The sequence below is a fragment of the Engraulis encrasicolus genome, chromosome 21 (assembly GCF_034702125.1).
Source record: "Engraulis encrasicolus isolate BLACKSEA-1 chromosome 21, IST_EnEncr_1.0, whole genome shotgun sequence".
Taxonomy (NCBI): Eukaryota; Metazoa; Chordata; class Actinopteri; order Clupeiformes; family Engraulidae; genus Engraulis; species Engraulis encrasicolus.
Window position 1 is genome coordinate 17,435,505 of NC_085877.1, and position 24,731 is coordinate 17,460,235.

The 24,731-nt window shown below is 43.9% G+C and overlaps 1 protein-coding gene across 1 annotated transcript; it reads left to right on the forward strand.

Annotated features, from left to right (window-relative positions):
- The first annotated feature begins 1,016 nt into the window (after positions 1–1,016).
- LOC134436934 (aldehyde dehydrogenase, mitochondrial-like) lies at positions 1,017–24,706 on the forward strand. The gene is made up of 13 exons (XM_063186287.1): positions 1,017–1,232; positions 2,385–2,489; positions 4,214–4,354; positions 8,106–8,185; positions 9,940–10,051; positions 17,738–17,866; positions 18,618–18,731; positions 19,176–19,278; positions 19,936–20,120; positions 21,841–22,005; positions 22,319–22,476; positions 23,228–23,342; positions 24,310–24,706. The coding sequence occupies exons 1-13, from the start codon at positions 1,116–1,118 to the stop codon at positions 24,340–24,342; spliced, it is 1,557 nt and encodes a 518-aa protein (XP_063042357.1). The 5' UTR covers positions 1,017–1,115; the 3' UTR covers positions 24,343–24,706.
- The last annotated feature ends 25 nt before the right edge of the window (positions 24,707–24,731 follow it).

The following is a 24,731-nucleotide window of genomic DNA, read 5'->3' on the forward strand; positions in this document are numbered from 1 at the left end:
TCACATGTCAATGGCTAAGTTTACATGACGTTTTTCATTCCAAATTAATAATTCAGAATTAAATACTTCTGTCTAGTTTACTTTGATCTTTCATTTAATTCCGAATTGTGAAGTGTTTATGTAACGTTTTCAAAGCTGAATTGAGCTTTATTCAGAATTTAAGTGAGTTAATTCGGAATTAAATATCCCATGTAAAAGAGGCCATTGAGTTGATTGCTAATATGTTTGAGGCGTTGTTTGCTAAAGTCTGAAGCAGCTGGCAAGCTCATATCTAATCAGTGCTTAACGCCATGGATTTCAATAACGGACACTCCCTAAATTCTGTTGTAATGTCTTGATTGTTAACATGACTGTGGATTTGTTTGCCAGTTTGAAAGTTGATTAATTTCATGCAACATCTATTTACCAATGCAGTTCCAGTTGGCTTGTTGGCTGTGCGTGTCTGGATTGGACATGCATACAGGGCATTTGGACTGTTGATGATTTGGGCCCTAACCTTGATGGTATCAAACCTCATGCTGCTACAGCAGGCCTATCCAAAATAGTCAGATAGCCTAGAAATACAGAATTTTGGATGTTGTGGTCAAAATAGCTCCTATTAGTACCAAAACAGTTGTAAGGCCTCTGGTGAACCGGCCTTGGCTGAAAATGCCCGGATTGTATTTTTTTGCCCCAGCCACATCCTCATGTTTAATGGCAGTGCAAGCATGATTACAATTCGAATGCCCAGTGCACATAAATGACCTAGTTGAATAAAGTAACTTTATCACATAGTCAAGTCATATCAATACATTTTAATATCATTTTATATTCATGAAAAGCAGAGGAAAGAATGTAGTAGCATCAAAATAATAGAATAAAAAGTAATGAGTTTCACATCACACCACTTTCCATTAGATTTTGACACATTTTGTTATCACTGTGATCCTTGACAGCTGCTTCGTTTGCGCAGCCTCAGATCCTCTCTTCACGCACTCGCATTCAGGGGCGGGACTTGTGTCCTTGTACGTCAGCGTGGGATTAAACTTCTTTACCGTGAGGACGTTGCTGCGAGCGAGCGAACGAGCGCTCCCCGGACCCGTACCCTTACGAGGAAACGCTCCTGAAGTTTGACCATGCTGCGTACCGTGCTGACTCGAACTTTCCCTCAACTGTCGAGGATCTCGGCGTGCCAGTACAGTGCTGCCGCCATCCCTGCACCCAGCTCCCAACCAGACGTGCATTTCAACAAGGTACGTTTTGTTTTGGCACTGGTTGCCTGTCAGTTCGTGTGGCGGTGCGCACACTCAGCCTGACAACAAACAGACACCACAGCTTAGGGAAGTAGTAATAAGAAGAATCTAGCAATGGCTATGTGCAAGTGCGGTGCATGTAGGTATTTTCAAAGTAATCCGCACGACAACTGAGATATGATCGATGGGCAATACTGTTTAAAAGTTTCTATTTGCACGTGGAACAATGTAGCTGCATGCGCAATTGTCTGTCACGCGCACTACTTCTATTCAGTCCAATGTTTAAATGCGACTGGAGAGTAATTTGATTCAGCTTGTTAGTCTATACTCCATTGGCTGCACTGCTGTATTTGCTCAAGGGGCCTTAGATAACTATATTTAAAGTTCACCAGTTACTTTAAAACTACATATTTCTGTATAAATAACAGGATTGCAACACTGTGATGAGTAGAGGAAATGCAATGGTGTGCGTAATGCTTTGGCACCGCTGGAAATGCAGGTATTTCTTGGTTGACAGGGAGTGTTACGTGTCAATTTGTTTCCTTCAAGTGAAGGAAAAGACATGGCCTATTCGGCTGTAAAATGTCACATGTTTGGCATTTCCCCATTACCAAGTCCTCCTCAGTCAATAGCTGTCTGCCACAAACTGTTAGTTTACATGTAACTACTGCTAACTGACATAGACTAGGTCTTACAGTGGTGCAAGGGTTATTTTCTTAATTCCTTACAGAAATAGTGTGCTGTTGATCGGCAATTGGGATTTTGTTCACAAGAGAAATAGCCATAATAACATATCTGACAAGAAAATGCACATTCGTTATGTGGGGAATAATCTTTTCTTCATGAACATCTAGTTATGTCATGTCATTTTTTTAAAATGGTTTATGTTATGTCTGGCTACTCATGAAGTGTACAAGAGGCCCCTTTCCTGCGGATAACGCCTACCTGTTGAACAGAGCTACAAAATCGGGTCAGTTAGAGGGTTGTGGGTTTGGGGTCAAGGTCAGGGTAAGGGTTGTGGCAATGTTACCCGGCAGCTGGTAGCTCATTTCGACAAAGCAGCCCATTTTGACAGCACATCAGTTCACCAGCCCACTTGTGTGTTTGTGTGTGTGTGTGTATGTGTGTGTGTCTCTCTATGTCTCATCTCAGCTCTTCATCAATAACGAATGGCAAGACGCGGTCAGCAAGAAGACCTTCCCCACCGTCAACCCAGCCACCGGAGAGGTCATCTGCCAGGTCGCAGAGGGAGACAAGGTGTGTGTGTGTGTGTGTGTGTGTGTGTGTGTGTGTGTGTGTGTGTCGCATGGCCGTGGAAAGTACAAACAGAGAACAGTCACATAAAAAAACCCACTTGCTACAGGGTACTTCCCACGTGTGTGTGTGTGTGTGTGTGTGTGTGTGTGTGTGTGTGTGTGTGTGTGTGTGTGTGTGTGTGTGTGTGTGTGTGTGTGTGTGTGTGTGTGTAGCATGGCCGTGGAAAGTACAAACAGAGAACAGTCACATAAAAAAACCCACTTGCTACAGGGTACTTCCCACGTGTGCGTGCGTGCGTGCGTGCGTGCGTGCGTGCGTGCGTGACTGTGTGTGTGACTGTGTGTGTGTAAGAACGGTGTACCAGAGCTGTACACCTAATTTGCATCTGTGGTCCCTCGGCACAGCAGTGGTAGGCTATAAAATAATAAACAAACAAACAATGAAATGTATACAATAAGCAGTAGCCCCATGTCTCACTGTTGCTACTTAAAATAGATACACAGTAAAAAGCATGAATATTACATTAGTCTTTTTGTTACATTGCTGGCATGACTTGCATACTGGTAAATCATTGTAGTGATAAATGGTGATATTAGCCAGTTCCAAGTGTATGTGCGCATGTGACTGCAGCACATGCATGTGCATGTGTGTGGGCGCACTTGCATGTGTATGCATGAGCATATGAGAGAACTCAAGACAGTTTGTGTGTGCAGTGTAGCTACGTGTTTAGTTAAGTTAGTTTACTTAACAGGGGGCATACATGTACAGAACAGAACAGGCTGTAAAATGAACAAACATTTACGTCCTAAAAAGGAGATTTTGTCTATGGGCAGCGTGATGGAAAACTATATGCATTACAATCTTACCAGACCTGATTTTGACTAGTGTTTTTACGTCTAAATTACTGTAGTAAATCAGATCAGGTCATTCAGATCTAAGTTTATTACAGTAGTAGATTAGAAGAATTTGGAACCACCTCCTTTTCCTTTTACTGCATTTGGAAAAAAATGAACAAACAATAACACATAGACAAATAAACAATAGCCCACATGTCCTACTGTTGCTACTTAAAATAGATACACATGAAAAAAAACAGGAACATTAATCTTTCTGTTACATTTCTGTCAAGGCATTACTTGCATAATTCAGTGTACCGGTAGTGATCAAATCAATATTTGGCAACGTCCTAAAAAGTGTGTGTGTGTGGGTGTGGGTGTGTTTTTTTTGCATATGTGTGCATGAGCATGACTCGTGTATGAGAGAGTTCAGTTTGTGTGTGTAAGCCAAGCAGTGTACTGTGGCTGTGTGTGTTTACCCAATGCTGGGGTAATGACCTGCTCATTTCCTTCCCCTTAGATCATATGTTGATCCCTCTCTCTCCCTTTTCTACCCCTCCGCTCTATGGGTCCCTTTCAATATCTAACCTGCTGTCCTCTCCATTTGCTTGTGGCCTTGTGATGCAAGGCAATATGTTATTGATGATATCCGTTTTATTCAGTATCTTGCAAAGGCTGAATTCAAAGGTCATTTTCACATTTGCAATCAGGATGTTGAATGGTTAAAAGTACCCCAAAAGTTATTCTGCCTATGTTGACAGCGGGGGAAACTTAATTGTTTTCTCCACAGAGGCAGGAAGCATAAGGAGAGGACGGGAAGTTAGATATTGAAAAGGACCCTCTAGCACTCTCTCACTCCCCTCTTACTCCTTGCTTCCTCCTGGTCAGGCCGATGTTGACAAAGCCGTTAAGGCAGCCAAGGATGCATTCCGACTGGGATCCCCATGGAGACGCATGGACGCATCACACCGCGGCCTCCTGCTCCACCGATTGGCCGACGCCATAGAGAGAGACACCGCTTACTTGGCGGTTAGTAACCACTCACTGTACCGCTTTCTTTCTTTCTTTCTTTCTTTCTTTCTTTCTTTCTTTCTTTCTTTCTTTCTTTCTTTCTTTCTTTCTTTCTTTCTTTCTTTCTTTCTTTCTTTCTTTCTTTCTTTCTTTCTTTCTTTCTTTGCCTCTCTCTGTCACTCTCAAGCTCCCTTTTTACCACCCTCTCTCTGGCTGGCGCTGTCGCTAAATTGATTTGCAGGAAGGCAAACACAGAAATATGACTGGGCGTCTGTCTCTGTGTAGAAGACCTTTGAACCAGGATCCTCACACATGATCAGCAGTTCTGGCATGCTGGAGAAATGGGACTTACAATATGTGGACAGTGTTGGACTGTAGGACAGTGTAGCGTAGAAAACACCAAGCTTGGGCTTTTGCACAAAGAATACATAAATATATATTTTAATAAATATGTCATATCAATGCTCTTTGTATGCAGGTGCTCCTTCACAGGCAGTGAAATGTCATCTGTCTTAATGCTCACTTTAACACACTAACTGAACAACATTCTATGCATAACTATGTAGTATGTATAGTTTGAGGAATCCTGGCAATGATTTAGTATACAAACAGGTAGCAGTTACTACGAATACTATTGAGCAATATTGTTGTTTGGAAATGTGTTTTTAAAATTTCATACTTGGGGCACAATTCACCCCAGTCAACATCCAACACCACTGAACAAAACAAACAAAGTGAAAAAGTGAAAAGTGAAAGCCCATTGGGAAACTCCAACTCCCATTGTCATTGTGACACAGCACTCCACAGCACACAAGTGAACACTGCACACAACGAAATTGCATTTATGCCTCACCCCTGCAAGGGGGCAGCCCTCAGTGGCGCCCCATGGGGAGTAGTGCGGTGGGACGGTACCATGCTCAGGGTACCTCAGTCATGGAGGAGGATGGGGGAGAGCACTGGTTGATTACTCCCCCCACCAACCTGGCGGGTCGGGAGTCGAACCGGCAACCTCTGGGATGCAAGTCTGACGCCCTAACCGCTCACCCATGACCGCACAAACATGGCCGACAAGTAACAGGGTTGGGGTATTCCAACATACTAATTAATTGGTCACGTAATGTACACCATTTCACACCAATGGGCAGTCATGGTGTAATGGTTAGTCATGGGTAAGCGGTTAGGGCATCAGACTTGTAACCCAAAGGTTGCCAGTTCGACCCCGACCCGCCAGGTTGGTGGGGGGAGTAATTAACCAGTGCTCTACCCCATTCTTCTCCTTGACCGAGGTACCCTGAGCATGGTACGGTCCCGCCGCACTGCTCCCTTGGGGCACCATTGGGGGCTGCCTCCTCACATGGGTGAGGCATTAATGCAATTTTGTTGTGTGCAGTGAGCACTGTGTGGTGTGGAGTGCTGTGTCACAATGACAATGGTTGTTTCCCAGGTGGGTTTTATGAGATGGAGGGAGGAGTATTACTGTGAGGCAATGTGAGTATTACACGGGTGAGGCAATTTTGTTGTGTGCAGTGAACACTTGTGTGGAGTGCTGTGTCACAATGATCATGGGAGTTGGAGTTTCCCAATCAGGCTTTCACTTCACTTCACCAGTGGAACATTGTAAATAGTCACTGAAAAGACTTTATAGCCATTGGACTACAATGACACAAGTCTTAAGTAATGTATTTAATAACTTTGTTATTACTATTCTGGTAACAGCAAATGTATTTCTTATGGCTTATGTCTGAATGTCTTAACATATGTGTGCTGTAGTACTCGAGTCCGGACTCGGCCCGAGTCCGGTCTCAAGTCCGTTTTTTTATGGACTTGGACTTGTCTCAGACTCGGTATTGTTTGGACTCGGACTTGTCTTGGACTCGGACAATGGTCTTGCCAAATTAGGCTTTTGGACTCGCTGGGTCTGTCATGAAGTTTTGTTTAGAACACTGGCCATCATAGATTGTAAAGTGGAGCTTGAAATGCAATAGCAAACAAGTTTGTCTTCACATCCATGCCATATAGGTTATCTTCTAAGGTTCACACTATTGACATTCATCCTTTCATTGTTAAACACTGACCGACATGTGACTCGGACTTGACTTGGACTCTAATCTTTTTGGACTCGGTCTTGTCTCGGACTCGAACCTCTTTGGACTCGGACTTGTCTCGGACTTGACTAGTACTGGTCTTGGACTTGTCTTGGACTCTACAAAGGTGGACTTGACTACAGCCCTGGTCAGAGGTAGTGCACACCCTGCAGTAATCGTGCTACAAGCTCTGGACTGGGGGAAATTTCAGCTGAACTGAAGGTGTGGCATGGACTTTTGTGTTGACAGTTCAGCAGAGGTTATCTGAAAACTGCTGAATCATTCAACAGCAACAGTGAATGGACTGGCCAAGGCCCTGGTTGGTTAGACTGATATGGCCATAGTTTGTTAGACAGAGATGTGGCTGTGGCGTGCCTTTTCACCGGCATTGCTACAGTGAAACAGGCCTGTGTCTCTGCAACATGCCCTTTATCAGTATACTTGCACAGTAGCTGTGGTTGTGGACATGCAAACACTTCCATAGTGCAAAACCGCAGCACCACACTTGGTTCAGTAGGTAATTTTGATTTGGTTGATAGTGTTGTGGGGTAGGCTGGGAAAGGGGAAGATGATTCTTTTCTTTTCTCTGTCCTAAGTCTTGAAGTTCAAGGGATGAGAGATTTTGTCTATGGGCAGTGAGGTACAAAACTATACGCAATGAGATGGAAAACTACTATACACACAGTACCATCCTGCCCAGTTACCAGAAATGGTTTTGACTAGTGTTTTTTTACATTTAAATTACTGTAGTAAATCAGTAATTCAGATCTAAGTCAAGTAGTAGATTCGAATAATTTTAGCCACCTCCTTCTCCTTTTCCTTTACAGCATTTGGAAAACAAAACAGAAAAACTGTAAAAAGCACTCAGTTCACACAAATCGTTCCAGATCGCTTGGATGGGGTGATCTCGGCTCCTTTCCAATTGATCATCCCAAGAACGGTTTGTTTACAGTGTGCTTGATTTCTCATTTGTTCTGTTCAATATCATAGTGGATAACTATGTTAGCTTCTTTGTAGATTGCAATACAATTTCCCATTGGCAACCACCCAAGTTGCTAACTGGCTAGCAACTACAATTTCCAGAAACACCGCCCTGGTTTGTAATCTGAACAGAAACAGGTGTGAAGGCAACCTTAATCAAGTGCATGACCTCGACTTAAAGCTTGTTTTCCAGTCACTGCTTAAAGTGTCATCTTGCTATACTTGCTTACTTTACAAGTTGCGTAAGTTTGGAGGCGTTATTTGAAGTAGGCGGTTTAATCACTAGCCCAGATAATTGAATTCAGAGTGACTGATTAATCCTACCAGTTGAAAAAAGTTTCATGGCTTTATTCCTCTTACAAAAACAAAGCCAACGGGAGCAGCTATAGAGAGATTAGGCAAGGGTGTTACTGATATACACATTTCACGCATTTCACACACGGAGGCAGTTCAATGAGCTTCTGCAAAAACAAAGGTAAAAACACAAAAGATGAAATAATAAAGCATAAAAATAAAAGGGTAAAACAAAAAGGTAGAGAGAAAAAAAATGTAGCTTAGTTTGGTCACTTTTGTTCAGTGGGCTAAGGCACTGTACAGTAACACTGGGTTGAAAAATGTGCCAAAAAACGTTTTATCAGTTGTTATGACTTCACATAGACTCTCTCTCTCTCCCTCTCCCTCTCCTACTCCCACTCCCTGTGTAGGAACTGGAGACACTGGACAATGGGAAGCCGTACGCTGTGTCCTACATGGTGGATGTCCCCATGGTGGTCAAGTGTCTCAGGTAAAGTATTGACGTCTGAAGATGCGCACCCTGGCCAAAAAAAGGCCTCACCTTTGGGATGTGCAGGAGAAAGCTTCGCTCAGTCTTCAAAGTTCACCACCATCAATAAAAGATATTGGTGAAAACTGGTATTGGTGATATAAAGATATTCGTGATATTGGTTGATGCAACGGTTAATGGTTAATGGAACAAATTAATCCATATGACATGAAATGACACGGCATAGTACACAATGCAATGCAATGCAACACCAGAGAGAGTGGTAAGTAACCTCTGCCATAATGTATTACCTATTGTACATTATATGTAATCTTATGGCTTAGCATAACATTGAACATGATGGCATATAACATGAAATGACACAATATAGCATGTAAAGCAATGCAATGAAACAGAAGACGATGCAACACAACTACATTGCTGTCTAAGAGGCTTTTCTAAGTGGCAATGTTGTACGCTACTTATTTACCTCATCACAGTGGACATTAGACAGTAATGATGTGAGGTAACACACTTTCAGGTCAGCGCCTGGATAACATTTGACTGTGTGGTGCTGTAGGCTTGTTCCTGAGAGAGAGAGAGAGAGAGAGAGAGAGAGAGGGAGAGAGAGAGGGAGAGAGAGAGAGAGAGAGAGAGAGAGAGAGAGAGAGAGAGAGAGAAAGAGAGAAAGAGAGAGAGAGAGAGAGAGAGAGAGAGAGAGAGAGAGAGAGAGAGAGAGAGAGAGAGAGAGAGAGAGAGAGAGAGAGAGAGAGAGAGAGAGAGAGAGAGAGAGATTTGCAAAGTATGTGGCCATTTATCCAAGTTCTATCCTCTTGTTGGAGTGCAATCGGTGCAATCGGCAACTCAGTTCAAGAACACTAATGATCTCTGTTATGAGTAGGTTTCAAAACACACAAGTGCACTTTGCAAAGACGGTAAAAAAATCCAAAGTTCAGTGGTGCAAGTGTTGCTTGCTTCACTGCCAAATAATAAACAAATCTACACAAATACTGCTTCAATCCTGTTACATAACGCTTACAGTATGTCATAGTACCACTGTGGTGAATTCCTATGGTCTATTGCGTGACTGGTTTTGGAGGAATCTTGAGTTATTGGTTTTCTTTTGCGGCAGCATATGACTGTCATGTGAAGGCCTCTCTCTGTCTGTCTGTCTCTGTCTGCCTGTCTGTCTGTTTCTGTCTCTCTCTCTCTCTCTCTCTCTCTCTCTCTCTCTCTCTCTCTCTCTCTCTTTCTCAACTGTGACCTTGCGTGTCTGAGATATAGTGGGAGGATGAGAAACTGTGTTGCCAAAACCTGAGTATTTGGTGTTTGGAGTTGTTGGAGTTATGTAATCCAGACACAGCCTGTGAGACCAAGGGTTGTCAGATGATGATGAATATGAAACTGCCCGTTTATTACATATAATCCATTATTTTAACATGACCACCTCTTGAAATGAATTAGATTAAAGACTGATTGGCAAAAATGTGACTGTACCTAGATTGATGACGTGCAGTATCCTGTTTGACTGGTGACTTTGTAAGATCTACATCTGTTTCTGTAGACCTTCTGTCTGACTCTCTCTCTCTCTCTCTCTCTCTCTCTCTCTCTCTCTCTCTCTCTCTCTCTCTCTCTCTCTCTCTCTCTCTCTCTCTCTCTCTCTCTCTCTCTCTTAATTTCCCTCTTTCTCTACCCCTCTTACACCCCCCCACCTCCGTCTGTCACTTGCTCTTTCTCTCTCTCACTCCCTTTCTTTACCTCCGCTCTCTCTGCAGGTACTATGCTGGATGGGCTGACAAGTGGGAGGGGAAGACCATCCCCATCGATGGAGATTACTTCTGCTACACCAGGCACGAGCCCATCGGGGTGTGTGGACAGATCATCCCAGTGAGTTCACAGAGTCCACACCAAATACAGTTTAGTCTATGGTCCAGACAGATCATGTGGTGCTGTCCGGTAGGGGGTAGTGGCATAGGTGTTTCTTGCTGAACATTTGTGACTAGCCACTAGAAAACAGGCCGCAAACAGGCCCGGGGGCACATAGAATCCATCCAAATCTATGATTAACTCTAAGTTAGAATTTCTAACCTTTATGTGAGTACAGATGTGCCACTTCAGCCAAAGATAACAAACATATGTTTTATTCAGTCACATGCAAGGTTATTTTAAATGTTTTATAAGGAGCATCGGTTGCATTTTTCTCAGTTTTTCTCTCAGAGACATGTGACTGGGTTTGAAATCCAGCCACATTTGTTAGTCAACGTGGAGTGAGTGGTTAGCCTGTATTAGAGGTATACAGTATGGCTATTGGCCTTAGAAAGGCTATGCTTTTGTAGTTCCATAAAAATGTGATATAAGAATCCCTCAAAAACAAACCTCTTATATACACATTGAGAAATTACATTCAGAGTACAAATGTAGACAGATAGGATGTGGGAGATGTTTTTTGGACAAGATGGCCACCTTATCTCTAGTGCTGGTGGAAACCCTGCATGTTGTTTTGTGTTGTATTGTATGGTAGGATTGAAGTAGTAGGTTAAAGCCTGCACATCCAAAACATCTGACCTGTGACAACCAAATAGCAAGATAAAAGAAGGGCCTGAAGAGGGGTTTTCACAACACCTGAAACCTTACAAAAAATGTGGGGAAAATCCTGGTTGAGGTGGACGCTTTTCATTTTTTATCTCGAATGGTAGAATTGAAAAATATATAATAATATAAAATACTTTTTCCCATGGGGATTTTTTTAGTGGAGACGCATGGAAAACAGATCACATAACCTAGTTCTCCTAGATACCACCACCACCAACAACATCAAAGCAAGCACTCAACACAGTCAGGCATCAATACACGTACTTGAACATGCATAACATGCACATTCTTTGCAGTAGCCAGCTGCACAAAGCACAAAGAATGTCCCTGCTCAGACCCACTGCTTTTTACCATTTACTTTTCATGTGTTTAAGGGCCAGTTGTGGAATGATGAATGATTGTTAGAATCTGATGGAAACAGTTTGAAGTTGATCAACAGTAGTCTTTTGTTATGTTGTGCTGTGTATTGTATGGTGATATGTTTGTGTATGTATTTGTGTGGGTGGATGATGATGTGTATATGTGTGGCGTAGGGGGTTGCTTGCTTTGGCTACAATTGTTTGCAAATGTTGTCTTGTTTGATGATTTTGTGTGTGTGTGTGCGTGCGTCTGCGCTCAGGTTTTTTTTTTTGCCTTGCCTGCAATTGTTGTGACCGTCTTCAGCAGCATGCCAGGAACTCTTTCTGGGAACAGAGTTATTGACTTTTGTGAAAACCCAGCTGAACTAAGAAGAGTGGGGAGGCTCATACACAAAGCTGCTATTCTTGAAATAGACACCCAGCAACCTACTAACAGGAAGAAAAGATGAGATACGGCACATGGAGGTCATGTCACTGTTTTCCATAAAAAGGAATGAGCTCAGGCCAATATAATGACATGCTAGCTATACATTGTATACAGACCATTTGTCTTAGTAGATCTCACTGAGGCCAGGTGTAGGACAAAGGTGAATCTCAGTCAGAGCTGCAGTGTGCAAACTTCTACAGTCTCTCTCTGTTGATAAACGCTTCGAAACGTTCGTGTTGTACAGTTGCAGTGTACTCTCTCCTTGATAAATGTAGGCACGGTCACAGATGTAGATATCCGTTTCCCCCTTTTCAGTCAAGTGATCAAAAGTGTATTCCAAGAACTTAGCTCAGTAAGGTTAAGTTTACCTTGAGGTCGTGGTAAGTCCTCTATTGGAAGAGCCTGAAGGCCTCATTTTCATTACTTCAGGATTGTACAGGTAGCTGTTAATACCTGCTGGGCATTGCTGCCTGTCGCACCTCCTCCGGTGCCCATGGGTCAGCGAGAGAAAATAAGACTTGTGACACAAACATCTTTATTGTATAAATTACTAGACAAACAGGGAATACACATTCACATTCATCATGCATGCACAGGAGGTGCCTTCTAGGGCTGTCCCTAAAGATTATTTTCCTCCCGATTATTCTATCAACTATTTTTTTCGAATAGTCGCGATTATTTTTTAATTTTTTTTGGAAGGGAAAAACTGTGATATGCCACTTAATTTTGACCTGAAAAATAACAGACAAATAAAGCAGAGTGCACCTAGGGCCTATTAGGACAATGATTTCTTAAAATATATATATATATATAATACATACAGGCCTAATATAATATATTTTTGTTTCAGTTCAAATCAAGTAAGCTTATTAGCCTACATTTACTGATGTATAAAGAGGCCCAATTTATACAGTATTAGGAAAGTGGTTAGGGTAAAGGCTACCAGAGATTATGAGTAGCCTGCAAGGAAAGAACGTCGAGGCTACTCTGTCCATGTCATTCTGTTGACGCACCAAAACCCTGCTGGTCCCTATCCCCTTTCTGTCGCTAATATAGACCCAGTTAGTAATTGCAGCACGACATAATTATGACTTATTATATTATTAGAATAATATTACTATTTATTTAGACCTGCAGTCGGCACAAACAATATTGAATAGTGCTACCTCGCGGCTCGCACAAATCACTTTTTTTCATTGGGCTGATTAGTGGTGCACTGCCACTGCACCTTCATCTTCGTCTGACACTGACACCCTAGGCTTTCAGCCTCTGCCATTTTCGTCGCTTCTGTTTAGCATGTACCTCGCGGCTCGCGGCTTTTTTTTTGCGCAAATCACGTAAACGACGGTATGTTGAACACGCCGACTTATTTACGCAATCGACGTAATCGATTACGTCGAATAGTCGGGACAGCCCTAGTGCCTTCCTCAACCACCTTCGCAGGTAGCTGTAGCCCTACGCCAGAAGCAGATGTCGTCAGGTGGTGTCCTGCCTTCTCTGCGGTGTTTCGGCCCTGAACCACAACACCGCCAACTCCGGCTAGTGGGACAACAGTGAGTGGCCAGGCTCACTGCCCATCTGCCTCTGGCGTACAGCTCACACCAACAATACATACGTTTCATACAATTGATAAGCATAGAGCATAAGCGTATGTATACCGCGCGTCTCGGTCTGAAAAACTTTCACTTCCTCAATAAATATAGTCTCCTACAGAAGCACAACCAGGTATTGTGCCTTGTCTTTGAAATATCGCCACACTTTAGATGTCTTTGTCCGTTTATTGGGCTGATAAGTGGTGCCACTGTTACCTTCATCTTTGTTTGACACTGACACTCTCGGACGTGCAGCCCCTGTCATTTTCTCCACTTCTGTTTTCAGCACGTAGGCTACCTCGCGGCTCGCACAAATCACTTTTTTTCATTGGGCTGATTAGTGGTGCACTGCCACTGCACCTTCATCTTCGTCTGACACTGACACCCTAGGCTTTCAGCCTCTGCCATTTTCGTCGCTTCTGTTTAGCACGTACCTCGCGGCTCGCAGCTTTTTTTTTGCGCAAATCACGTAAACGACGGTATGTTGAACACGCCGACTTATTTACGCAATCGACGTAATCGATTACGTCGAATAGTCGGGACAGCCCTAGTGCCTTCCTCAACCACCTTCGCAGGTAGCTGTAGCCCTACGCCAGAAGCAGATGTCGTCAGGTGGTGTCCTGCCTTCTCTGCGGTGTTTCGGCCCTGAACCACAACACCGCCAACTCCGGCTAGTGGGACAACAGTGAGTGGCCAGGCTCACTGCCCATCTGCCTCTGGCGTACAGCTCACACCAACAATACATACGTTTCATACAATTGATAAGCATAGAGCATAAGCGTAGAGTCGACAACCCCATAAAGCCTCTGCATCCAACCTCCACTGGGTAGATGGTAGTCTTCCAACCCGCCTCTCGGCACTCAGCAGCCAGCTCAGAGTACTTGGCCTTTTTCCGCTCGAAGGCAGCCTCGATTCCTTCCTCACTTGGCACGGTGAGTTCAATGAGGGCCACCGCTCTTGCCTTTGTGGACCACGGCACTATGTCTGGGTGGAGAGATGTGGTGGTATTCTCTGTGGGAAACAGAAGCTTCCTGTCCAAGTCGACCTTCATGCTCCAATCCTGGCCGGGACTGAAGGGCCTTGATGTTTCTCTTTGCCTGATGCTTCTGATCGCTTCTGGTATTCTGCTATCCTGTCTGCGCTCCTCCAGTACTTCGGCTAGCTTTCTCAAGACTTGGTCGTGGCGCCATCTGTAGCGGCCTTGTGATAGCGCGATTTTGCAGCCTGACAAGATATGCTGGAGGCTTGCATTGGGAGCATTGCAGAGTGCGCAACATTCCTCATTTCCAAACCACTGGTGGAGGTTCCGAGGACAGGGGAGCGTGTCATAGGTTGAGCATAAAAGAAAGCTGAGTCTTGTCTGTGGGATCTTCCACACGTCTGACCAACTGATGTTCCTGTTTGAGATTCCCTCCCAAGTTGTCCAGATTCCCTGCCGTCCCTAAGACACAGCCTTGATCTTGTAGCGGTCTTCCTCCATCCTCGTCACCTCCGCCACTACCATTTCCTTCCTTTCCTTGCGGTGGGCCTTGGACCAGAATCTTGGTGCATCTCCCCATCCTAGGCCTGCTCTACCTACCTGCACTCTGCCCATGATTTCCTTGTGCTGCAGCCGACTTACAGCTTGGTTGACCTCGGTCTGGGCGTTCCACTTGCGGCCATTCAGGACCCTGGCGTTAGCCTTCCTGACTGACTCGTCTGTGGACTCCCGAAGCTCAAGGACCAACCTGGCTTTCTCTTGCATGTATCCCAACTGTAGTGACTTCAGTGGTAGTTGCAGTGTATTTCTTCCAAAGAGGCCAGCTTCAGATAGGCAACGTGGCAACCCCAACCACTTTCGTATGAATGAGTTGGCTTTCCCATCCATCTTAGTCACGGTTGATGAGGGGATCTCGCTCATTTTCAGGGGCCACATTACCCTCTGGTAGAGTAATGAGACCTATGCGGTGTCAAATTTAGCCTGATGACTCGTACACACATTCAAATGCAAGATGATGGTCTTAGGGTTTAACTGCAACTTATTTCATTTTTTATGTGCATCAGAAGCTAAGATATTTAGCTTTTTATAGGCTGAGGGCAACTTTCCGAACAAGGGCTTAGGCATTCAGCAGGCGTTTTTTGCAGGTGCTTTAGGCATCTATGGGTTAACAGGTTTACCACATGCTGTAGATGAACTAAACCAGGTTCACTTAACCAAGTTCTTGAAATACCACACAGAGGGTCAAAACAATAAAGTTAAAGTGCAGAGTCGCCATAGAACCGCGCCATGACCTGACCTGCCTTTTTATGGTGGATGGCAAAAACATCAGTTCGGTAATAATAGAAAGTGTTGAGTGACCCGCATCCTGACTGTTGGTCCTGAATGGTTGTGTGCAGGACCAATGCAGAGATGGTAGTAAATTAGCTAATGAAAGTACCTGAACTCCTTTTTCTAACTAAATTACGCCTACTGGCCCTCAATTAGCAGGTGGATCACTTAACTAGGTTAATGGCTAGGTTAATCGCTTGTAGTATCCAGGCTCTTGAATACCCCCCTTGTCTTGTCACTTCGGGAGCAACAGACTGTAAATAGATGAAGTACAAGTTTTGCAGACACTACCCAGCCCAGACACATATTTGTTTACCTCAGTTGTCCAGTGACCTGTCTTGTTGCCTTGGTAACAACGGATAGAGAGAATGCCTAAGGACAGTGAAGTGCATCTGCTCAGTGGCCTGCAGTGTTTTGTTTTGAGTCAAGATGGAGACCAAGAGGGGGGCAGCCAAGTGAAGGTGTGTGTGCGAGGTGTGTGTGTTTTTGTGTTTGTGTGTGTGTGGACGGTGGGGGGCTTGTTGGTGGTTGCCAGGTTCACTTGAGGACATTCGCCTGGACTGTAGCCAGGTTGTGTAACAGGAACGCTGCTGGCTGGTGCCAAGTCATTGGTCATGTCATGTAAATTTAGGGATCCCTGTCTGCCGGGGATTCTTGCCAACAGAGAGCATGTTTTGTGTGTGTGTGCGTGTGCATGTGCGTGCATGTGCATGTTGTCCAGAGATGCACATACCATCCAGTGGCATTCACAACAGACAGCCACAGGAAAGACCTTGTTGCATAAGCAGAGTAAAGAGCAGTATGGCGATTGAAACATGTTTCAGGAACGCATGCCACAGTAAGAGACTAGAGAGAGAGTGGAGAGGAAGGAAGAAGGGTTATCGCAGGAATGTGAGGAAGGGGAAGCAGGCTCAAGAATGTATGACCTGCTTACCTTACCCCCACTCAATAGATGTTATGGGACCCAATTCTGCCCCCACCTCCCTGGACTTGGGACAACTGACCCCTTTCTCGGTCACAGGGAAAGCACTAAGGGGGACAACCATGGCTTTAAATCTCCTTGTGTGTTGGTTTTGGTTTTTTGGTTTTGTGTGCTGCTGTCTCTTGTACAGTGTGTTGTGAAATGTTTGTGCAATTCCTCTAAATAGGAAAACAGAACAAGAGAATAAAGGCCAAAGGTAAAATAAATGTTGTACTCTACTCTACAGAAAATACAAAACTAATGACATGAATAAGCTGTAAAATATATTTTCCTCTGTTTTTTTTACCAAGACTTTTTGAGTTTTGAATTTAAATCTAAATGTACAAGACCTTCATAACATCTGGGCAAACCTCAGTACTGGCAGTGGCACCCTTTCTGATATGGTGGTGCCACTAACCTTGCAAACTGGAATTTGCCAATCACTACCTGTGGAAACCAGTATACGTATGTGGGATAGTACAATGTCCAGGTGCAGGGACATGGCCATTTCGCAGCTGGTTTGAACACTCAAGGAAATAACGTTTTCACAAACTCACTGAAGATTTCCCAACAGGTTTTCTGCTGCCAGGCTTCCTCACTCTCTCATAAACTTGGCGCCTTATCCTTATTAAAGATACTTCTTGCGCCCTTTTAGCCTAGGGGTTTACTGCGGTCGCGGTCTTCAATATGCCAGGTTTATAGTGCAACAACTTACTCACATACTGTACATTACTTACCGTATGCATACTGCCCAACCTTGGGCACAGGCCAGGGACAAGCTCTCCGGTCATCGCGATCCTATGGCATATTCTCCTGTTGTCTCCATGTGTAGCCAGATCTCTTCACATCTGCATCCAGGTGACTGTGGCAGCTGTTTCTTGGCCTGCACTCTTCCTTCTCCCTTGTGGATTCCGGAAGACTCACATTCATTGTTGCACATGAAATCAAACCACTTATGTCATCTAACCGCTAATGTTGTCAGTATGTGAGGACACTTCAGTTGGCTCACCATATCAATTATGCAATTCTCCTTTCCGTCCTCTGTCTTTCTCTCTCTTTTCCTTCTCTCATTCCTCACCTCTTCTCTCTCTCTCCCTCACTTAATCTGTTTTATCTCCTTTTCTGTATTTTTTCCTCTGTCCCGCCCCCCTCTCTTTCCATCCCATCTCTTTTTGCCTCACTCCCCATCTCCTCTTTTCTCTTGCTCTCTCCTTTTATCTATTTCTGCCCTTTTCTCTCTTGTCATTCTCTGTGTGTGTGTCTCTCTCTCTACTCTTCTGTTTATCTACCCCCACCTCTCTCTTGCCCCTTGCCTGCCCCCTGCTGTATGCCAGTGGAACTTCCCTCTCCTGATGCAGGCATGGAAGCTGGGGCCGGCGCTGGCCACGGGCAACACGGTGGTGATGAAGGTGGCCGAGCAGACGCCCCTCACGGCCCTCTACGTAGCAAACCTCATCAAGGAGGTGGGTTCACTACATGACACACCTCACATATTTCACATCAGTTTAGGCTGGGGAAGGGCCAGGGTGGCCCAAAACATCACGAAATAAAATGGCTTAATTGAGATCAACACCTCACATATTGACACATATTATCAGTAGGATAGAGTAGAATAGAGTAGAGCAGGAGTGTCAAACTCAAATTGACCGAGGGCCAAAATCAAAAACTGGAGCGAAGTCGCGGGCCAAACTCAATATTCTTTTTTTTACGAAAATGGACTAAAATTGCTCATGTTTAAATGTATTTTTTAAACAGATTCCCATATAGTTCAAATGTGCCTGATATTCTGTTGCATTTGAGTGTGAGCTGTTTCAATGGCCTGGGCCCACTGATATTCCTGTGATATATGTATTTTCATGTTCAAATCTTTATGCGCTACACAGTTATGGTGTATGTGGGCCAACTGTAATACACATTTGAAATGATCTCGCGGGCCAAATAAAACGGCTCCGCGGGCCAAATTTGGCCCCCGGGCCTGAGTTTGACATCCCTGGAGTAGAGTATCATTTGTCAATCCTGAGGGGAAATTTAAGTGTCAAGTAGCATACATACATATATACAGAAGACATTACACACACAATACTTTACACACATAATTCCACACATATATTAAACGTTTAACAGCATTACATTATCATTAGATTATTATGGTAGAAAGAACAATAAAGTAACTCTGCTCTACTAATGTGATGTACTGTGACGTCCTGGCTGTAGGTGGGCTTTCCGGCTGGGGTGGTGAACATCATCCCTGGCATGGGGCCCTCCGCTGGGGCGGCCATCGCCTCGCATCAAGATGTGGACAAGGTGGCCTTCACTGGATCCACCGAGGTAAGTACAGCGTGTTTGTCATGTTTCTTCGTCTTCCTCACATGTTCGCTGATTTCCTCAGAAATTGTCCTTCATCTAAAGAAGTCCTGTTGCGTTCAACTAAACTCTTTGGATGTAGTACAGTGCAATCTTTTACATTGACTTGTAAACGTGTGTGTGTGTGTGTGTGTGTGTGTGTGTGTGTGTGTGTGTGTGTGTGTGTGTGTGTGTGTGTGTGTGTGTGTGTGTGTGTGTGTGTGTGTGTGTGTGTGTGTGTGTGTGTGTGTGTGTGTGTGTGTGTGTGTGTGTGTGTGTGTGTGTGTGTGTGTACTGTAAAGCTGAGGTGTGTGTGCGTGCACGTTTGCGTGCATACATATGTATGATGTGTTTGTACTGTCTACTTGCTCTTCAACTGTAAAGCGTCTTTGAGTGTATTGTCATTGGTTTTATTTATGCCTCCACTAGGTAGGTCACCTGATCCAACAGGCGTCTGGGACCAGTAACCTGAAGAAGGTCACCCTGGAGCTGGGAGGCAAAAGCCCAAACATCATCCTCTCAGACGCAGACAGTAAGAATCACTCCTTCTCCATCATATACAATTCTTACATATAGCCCTCTTTTGACAATTATTGAAGATCATTTTCAACTAAATGGTGAATGGTGAAATAGTTTGTGTCTATCTGGAACTGGGAGGTAAAAGCCCTAACACCAGCATCTCAGGCGCCGACACTAAGACCGACTCCCCAATCTCATAATTGTTACATGCAACAGCCTTGCTGACAGTAAGACCACATGATGTAGACTAGTTCAACTATAATTGAAAATAATACTGCCATTTTTAACTAAATGGTGAATTAGTTTGTATCTATCTGCAGCTGGGCGGGAAGAGCTCCAACATCTTCTCAGACGCTGACAGTAATACTCCTCCCCCCATCTCATAAAACCCACCTGGGAAACAACCATTGTCATTGTGACACAGCGCTCCACACCACACAGTGCTCACTGCACACAACAAAATTGCATTCATGCCTCACCCATGCGAGGGGGCAGTCCCCAAACGGCGCTCCCAAGGGAGCAGTGCGGTGGGACGGTACCATGCTCATTGTACCTCAGTCGTAGAGGAGGATGTTGGAGAGCACTGGTTAATAACTGGTTAATTATTTGTCTGCATGTATGTGTCTACACTAATGCGTGTGTGCGTTGGTTTGTTTATTTTCGTCTCCAGTGGAGGTGGCGGTGGAGCAGGCCCACTTTGCTCTGTTCTTCAACCAGGGCCAGTGCTGCTGTGCCGGCTCCCGCACCTACGTGCAGGACAGCATCTACGACGAGTTTGTGGAGCGCAGCGTGGAGAGGGCCAAGAACAGGGTGGTGGGGGACCCCTTCAACCTCAAAACAGAGCAGGGACCTCAGGTAAATAAATATTTTATTACACTTCAAAACCAGACAGGGCCCTCTGGTAAAAGCCAAGAACTGACATTTTGGAAGCCTCAAATGGTCAAGATGGCAGGAAATTAATGTTTTCATGATGAGATGGTGAATACTTAATACCTAATAGGTAAGCAACCTCAGGTAATTATGAAGGAAATAATGCTGCAGGGTGGTTGGGGACCCCTTCAACCTGAAAATAGAGCAGGGACCTCAGGTGCATGTCAGGAAATGTAATGTTACTGAGATGTCAGCTAATCAAACAAACATTTAGTGGCCGAGCAGCTGATCTGGGGAAAGTAGTGCCCGACACGCAGGTTGTGCCAAGAAGCTTTCAAGACAGGGATGGAAATAAGCACCCGTCCACCTGCCAATGACGGGTGAATTTTGCCTTTGGCTGGGGAAAATGTTTAAGTTCCACCCCTGTTTCAAGATGATCCACGGTTTCGGTTTGCTTGCTTTATTTACTTACAGTGTATCTCTCTTCAAGGTTAAAACTGTACAAACTAAAGTTTAAAGTGCATCAGAGTATCATAATCGTGTGATGTAGGGTGGCACAACAGAGCGATTCTAAGCGTGTACAAGATTCGGTCAACAAAAGTAGGCTTCCCCCAGTCACCCACTCTCTCTTACTACTTAGCTTGCCATTCCCCAGCGCCCAGGTGAAATAAAAAAAAATGTCATCACCATGTGACCCAATCTACGCATGTCACCACCCTAGCCTGGCAATGACAGACTTAAACTAAAATCTGTCCGTAACAGTTGCCATAGCAAGATGGTAAACGCTATAGGAGTACTGGCCAAACTATAACTGTAAGTCCGTTTGGATACAAGTGTCAGTGTACTGATGTAATGTAATGAGTAATATCTCTCTTCTGGATGAGGAGCAGTTTAAGAAGATCTTGGGCGACATCAGCAGTGGGAAGTATAGTCTGTAATTAATTAACAACAGGATATGATCTGTAACTATATTGTGTGCAATAAAGTATGTGTATTATTAATATTATATATCTTGTGGTTGGGATATTCAGGTGGATGAGGAGCCGTTTAAGATCCTGGGCAACATCAGCAGTGGGAAGAATAATCTAATAAACGAACAGCAGGAAATAGTAGTAACAATTTAATAATTTAATACAATGTAGTGGGCAGTATTATTTTTCCTGTGTGTGTTTAGGTTGATGAAGAGCATTTCAAGAAGATCCTTGGCTACATCAGCAGTGGGAAGAGTAATCTCTAACTATATTGTGGACAAAAAAATATTTTAACTGACTGAGTATAATATTATATCTCCTGTGGGTGTTGAGGTTGATGAGGAGCAGTTTAAGAGGATCCTGGGCAGCCCAGCCATGGCTTAGTTGCCTGGGCACTGGACTGCTATGCGGGTGACCCAGGTTGGATTCCCGACACGGGTCATTTCCCAATCCTCCCCCATCTCTCTCGCCCACTCATTTCCTGTCCCACTTGTCACTGTCCTGTCTAAATAAAGTTGACCCCCCCCCCCACAAAAAAAGGCTACATCAGCAATGGGAAAAATAATCTGTAACAAAATATTCGTAAATCGTAACATTAAAATCCCTAATGTGTACCGTATCCAGGTGGATGAGGAGCAGTTTAAGAAGATCCTGGGCTACATCATCAGTGGGAATTATAATCTGTAACAAAGTATTTGTAAATTGTAAGATTTATCTCCCTTGTGTGTATCCAGGTGGATGAGGAGCAGTTTAAGAAGATCCTGGGCTACATCAGCAGTGGGAAGCGTGAGGGAGCCAAGCTGATGTGTGGAGGGGACGCGGCGGCCGACCGGGGCTACTTCATCCAGCCCACCATCTTTGGAGGGGTGCAGGACAACATGACCATCGCCCGAGAAGAGGTAGGAGTATTGCTGTTGGTGACATTCAAACACATTGTATATACACACACAAACACAGGTAAATATACAAGCAAAAGACATTTTACTATGCGTCCATCTATTAAAAACCAAGGTCAACTTAAAAAAATAAGTGAAAAAAGTAAAATTTGCTTGCACAAGGTTTCACCCGGCACAAGGTACAACTGACAAAGCTCTTCTTGCTCGAAAACGTGCAAGCAAGTCACAAAAGGTGTTATTCAGTTTTTATCATAGGCATACTAGGTTTGCCAGATAGGTGTTGTTGATGTCTGACCAAATTTATTTCCGTTTGTAGATTTTCGGCCCGGTCATGCAGATCCTGAAGTTCTCGTCTCTGGAGGAGGTTCTGGACAGGGCCAACGACAGCCAGTATGGCCTGGCGGCTGCCATCTTCACCAAGGACCTGGACAAAGCACACTACCTCTCCAACGGCCTCAGGGCAGGAACCGTCTGGTAATCAAGTTCAAGTTTATTATAATAATAATAATAATAATAATAATAATAATAATAATAATAATAATAATAATACTGTTCTGTACTTTTGTGTTGGTGTGTCCACAATCCAAAGAATACAATCAGACAAAACAAAACTATGGGGGGGCTTTACAGAAAACCGAGGGGCACACAAAATAACAGGGAATGACAACATACAAAACAACATTGAAAAGTGCATTGGCTATTAAGAATACAGCTGGGGTGGATAAATTGACCTCCAACCTGTCCACATTACACTTACAGCACATCATCTTTGCCCTCCATACTAAAAGTCAGAGAAGACAGGTGTGGGGGGTTGGGGGACGGGGAATGGGTCAGCTGTCCCGGGTCCTCATTACATTGTATCAATGATACAGTATATAAGACCTCCTTGCATTGTATATATTGAGAGGGCTTTAAGATGACTGTCCCGGGCCTGGCCAAAGGTATCAGCGGCCCTGTAGATCAAGATGTCAAGACAAGAACAAGAAAGACATCACCACGCTGAACAAAATGAGACAAATGATCAGTGCTAGACACATAAACAATAATGGTTAACACAAGCGTTACTAGACACAGCTAAATACACTGCTCTTTGTGAATAAAATATTGTTTCTTGTTTCTGATTGTAACCTATTGTTCTTTGTTTTTGACTTGTTTCTGACTGTGCTGTACATATCACGTAGGTTCACAGTAGATGTTTTATCCATTTTATTCTTTTTTTCATCAGGATAAACTGTTATGATGTGTTTGGTGCCCAAGCTCCATTTGGGGGTTACAAGAAATCCGGTAATGGCCGCGAGTTGGGAGAGTATGGCCTGGACAATTACACAGAAGTCAAAACGGTGAGGAAAAAAAAACTACGAACAAAGTTGTCAATCTCGGATTCGGAAAGTAAAAAAAACCTGCTCCAACCAGCTCTAAATCAGCCGATTACAATGCGGACTAAAAACGGATAATTATCTACGGTACTCTGTCAAGTCAACCACATTAGAAGGCATGGTGATACCGTAATAAAACCAAGTCAACAATGTGCAAAGGCAAGGCCGGTTTAGGCATAGCATGGCAACAGTTTTCTGTATCTCAATGTGGGGTTGGCATCTCAGCCTAACAGCTTAGAGACAGGCAGCTTTCCCCTATTATCAGATAAAGTAGGGAAGTGGTGAAATTGTCCTTGCGGCATCAGTTACAGTGAAGTTTGTTCATTTGAGATGGACTGGTGTCGTGGCATGAGCAGGAGTGTGCTTGGTTGCACCAGAGGATTTCTGTTGAGACTGGACTTTTGCACAGCTTGTGTTGCTGTCAGTCAAGTCTTCCATTGAATCAGATGCTTTTCCAGGTAGGCCATGTAGAGAGCTTGGCACGGTTTGGTATGATGGGTGTTGCTCAAACTCCACCATATCAAATAACGGTATTTGTCTCTAAACAAACCATTTGAGAATTTCTTATGATACTTTTCTGGATAAACACCAAATTAATATACACTGTACAATGTACATGCTCATACAAAGTAAGCAAATGTATACTGCATGTGATGCAACATTGTTAAAAGCAAAAACTCAGGACAGTATTGTTTTGCACTGTTCTGTATGTACAATTATTAAACATTGCACATTTGAGTCTAGGTGTGTCGTGTTGAAGAAAATTATGAATTGCACTGCACAATGATGACATTGCCATTTCTGTGACACTACTTTGCAGTAATTATATCCTTTACTGCTGTGAATAAACTCCCTGTGATGTGAGCTGACATAATGATCGGCTTTTTGCCTTTCATATCTTAATTTGTTTTTCTGTTTGTCTTCCTTGCAGGTGACGATCAAAGTTCCACAGAAGAATTCGTAAGGCTTGAGAATCAATGCTTCCCAGGCCACACTGAAGGCGTACTATTCTGCAGATTCATTATCGATCAATGTAGCACTCACTTCAGAATCATTGTAATTGATGGCTGTACGTCACATGCCCAGTCATTGAGTGTAATTATTTTAATTCTGCCAAGTAAAGCGGAGCCAGACTGATGCCCCCCCCTTATGGACATCAGTAAGGACAACTTTACAAAGCACTTGATGAATCATGCACAAGCAATGATTCTCCAAACAGCATGAGCTTATTTTGTTTTATTTTGTTGGTGAGTGCAAGTATGAAGTGTACATTTTTACAAAAGGTGAAAAAATGTGACTTTTGTCTATTAAAATGCTTTGAACACTGATGTATCTGGATTGTTTTCCCAGCAG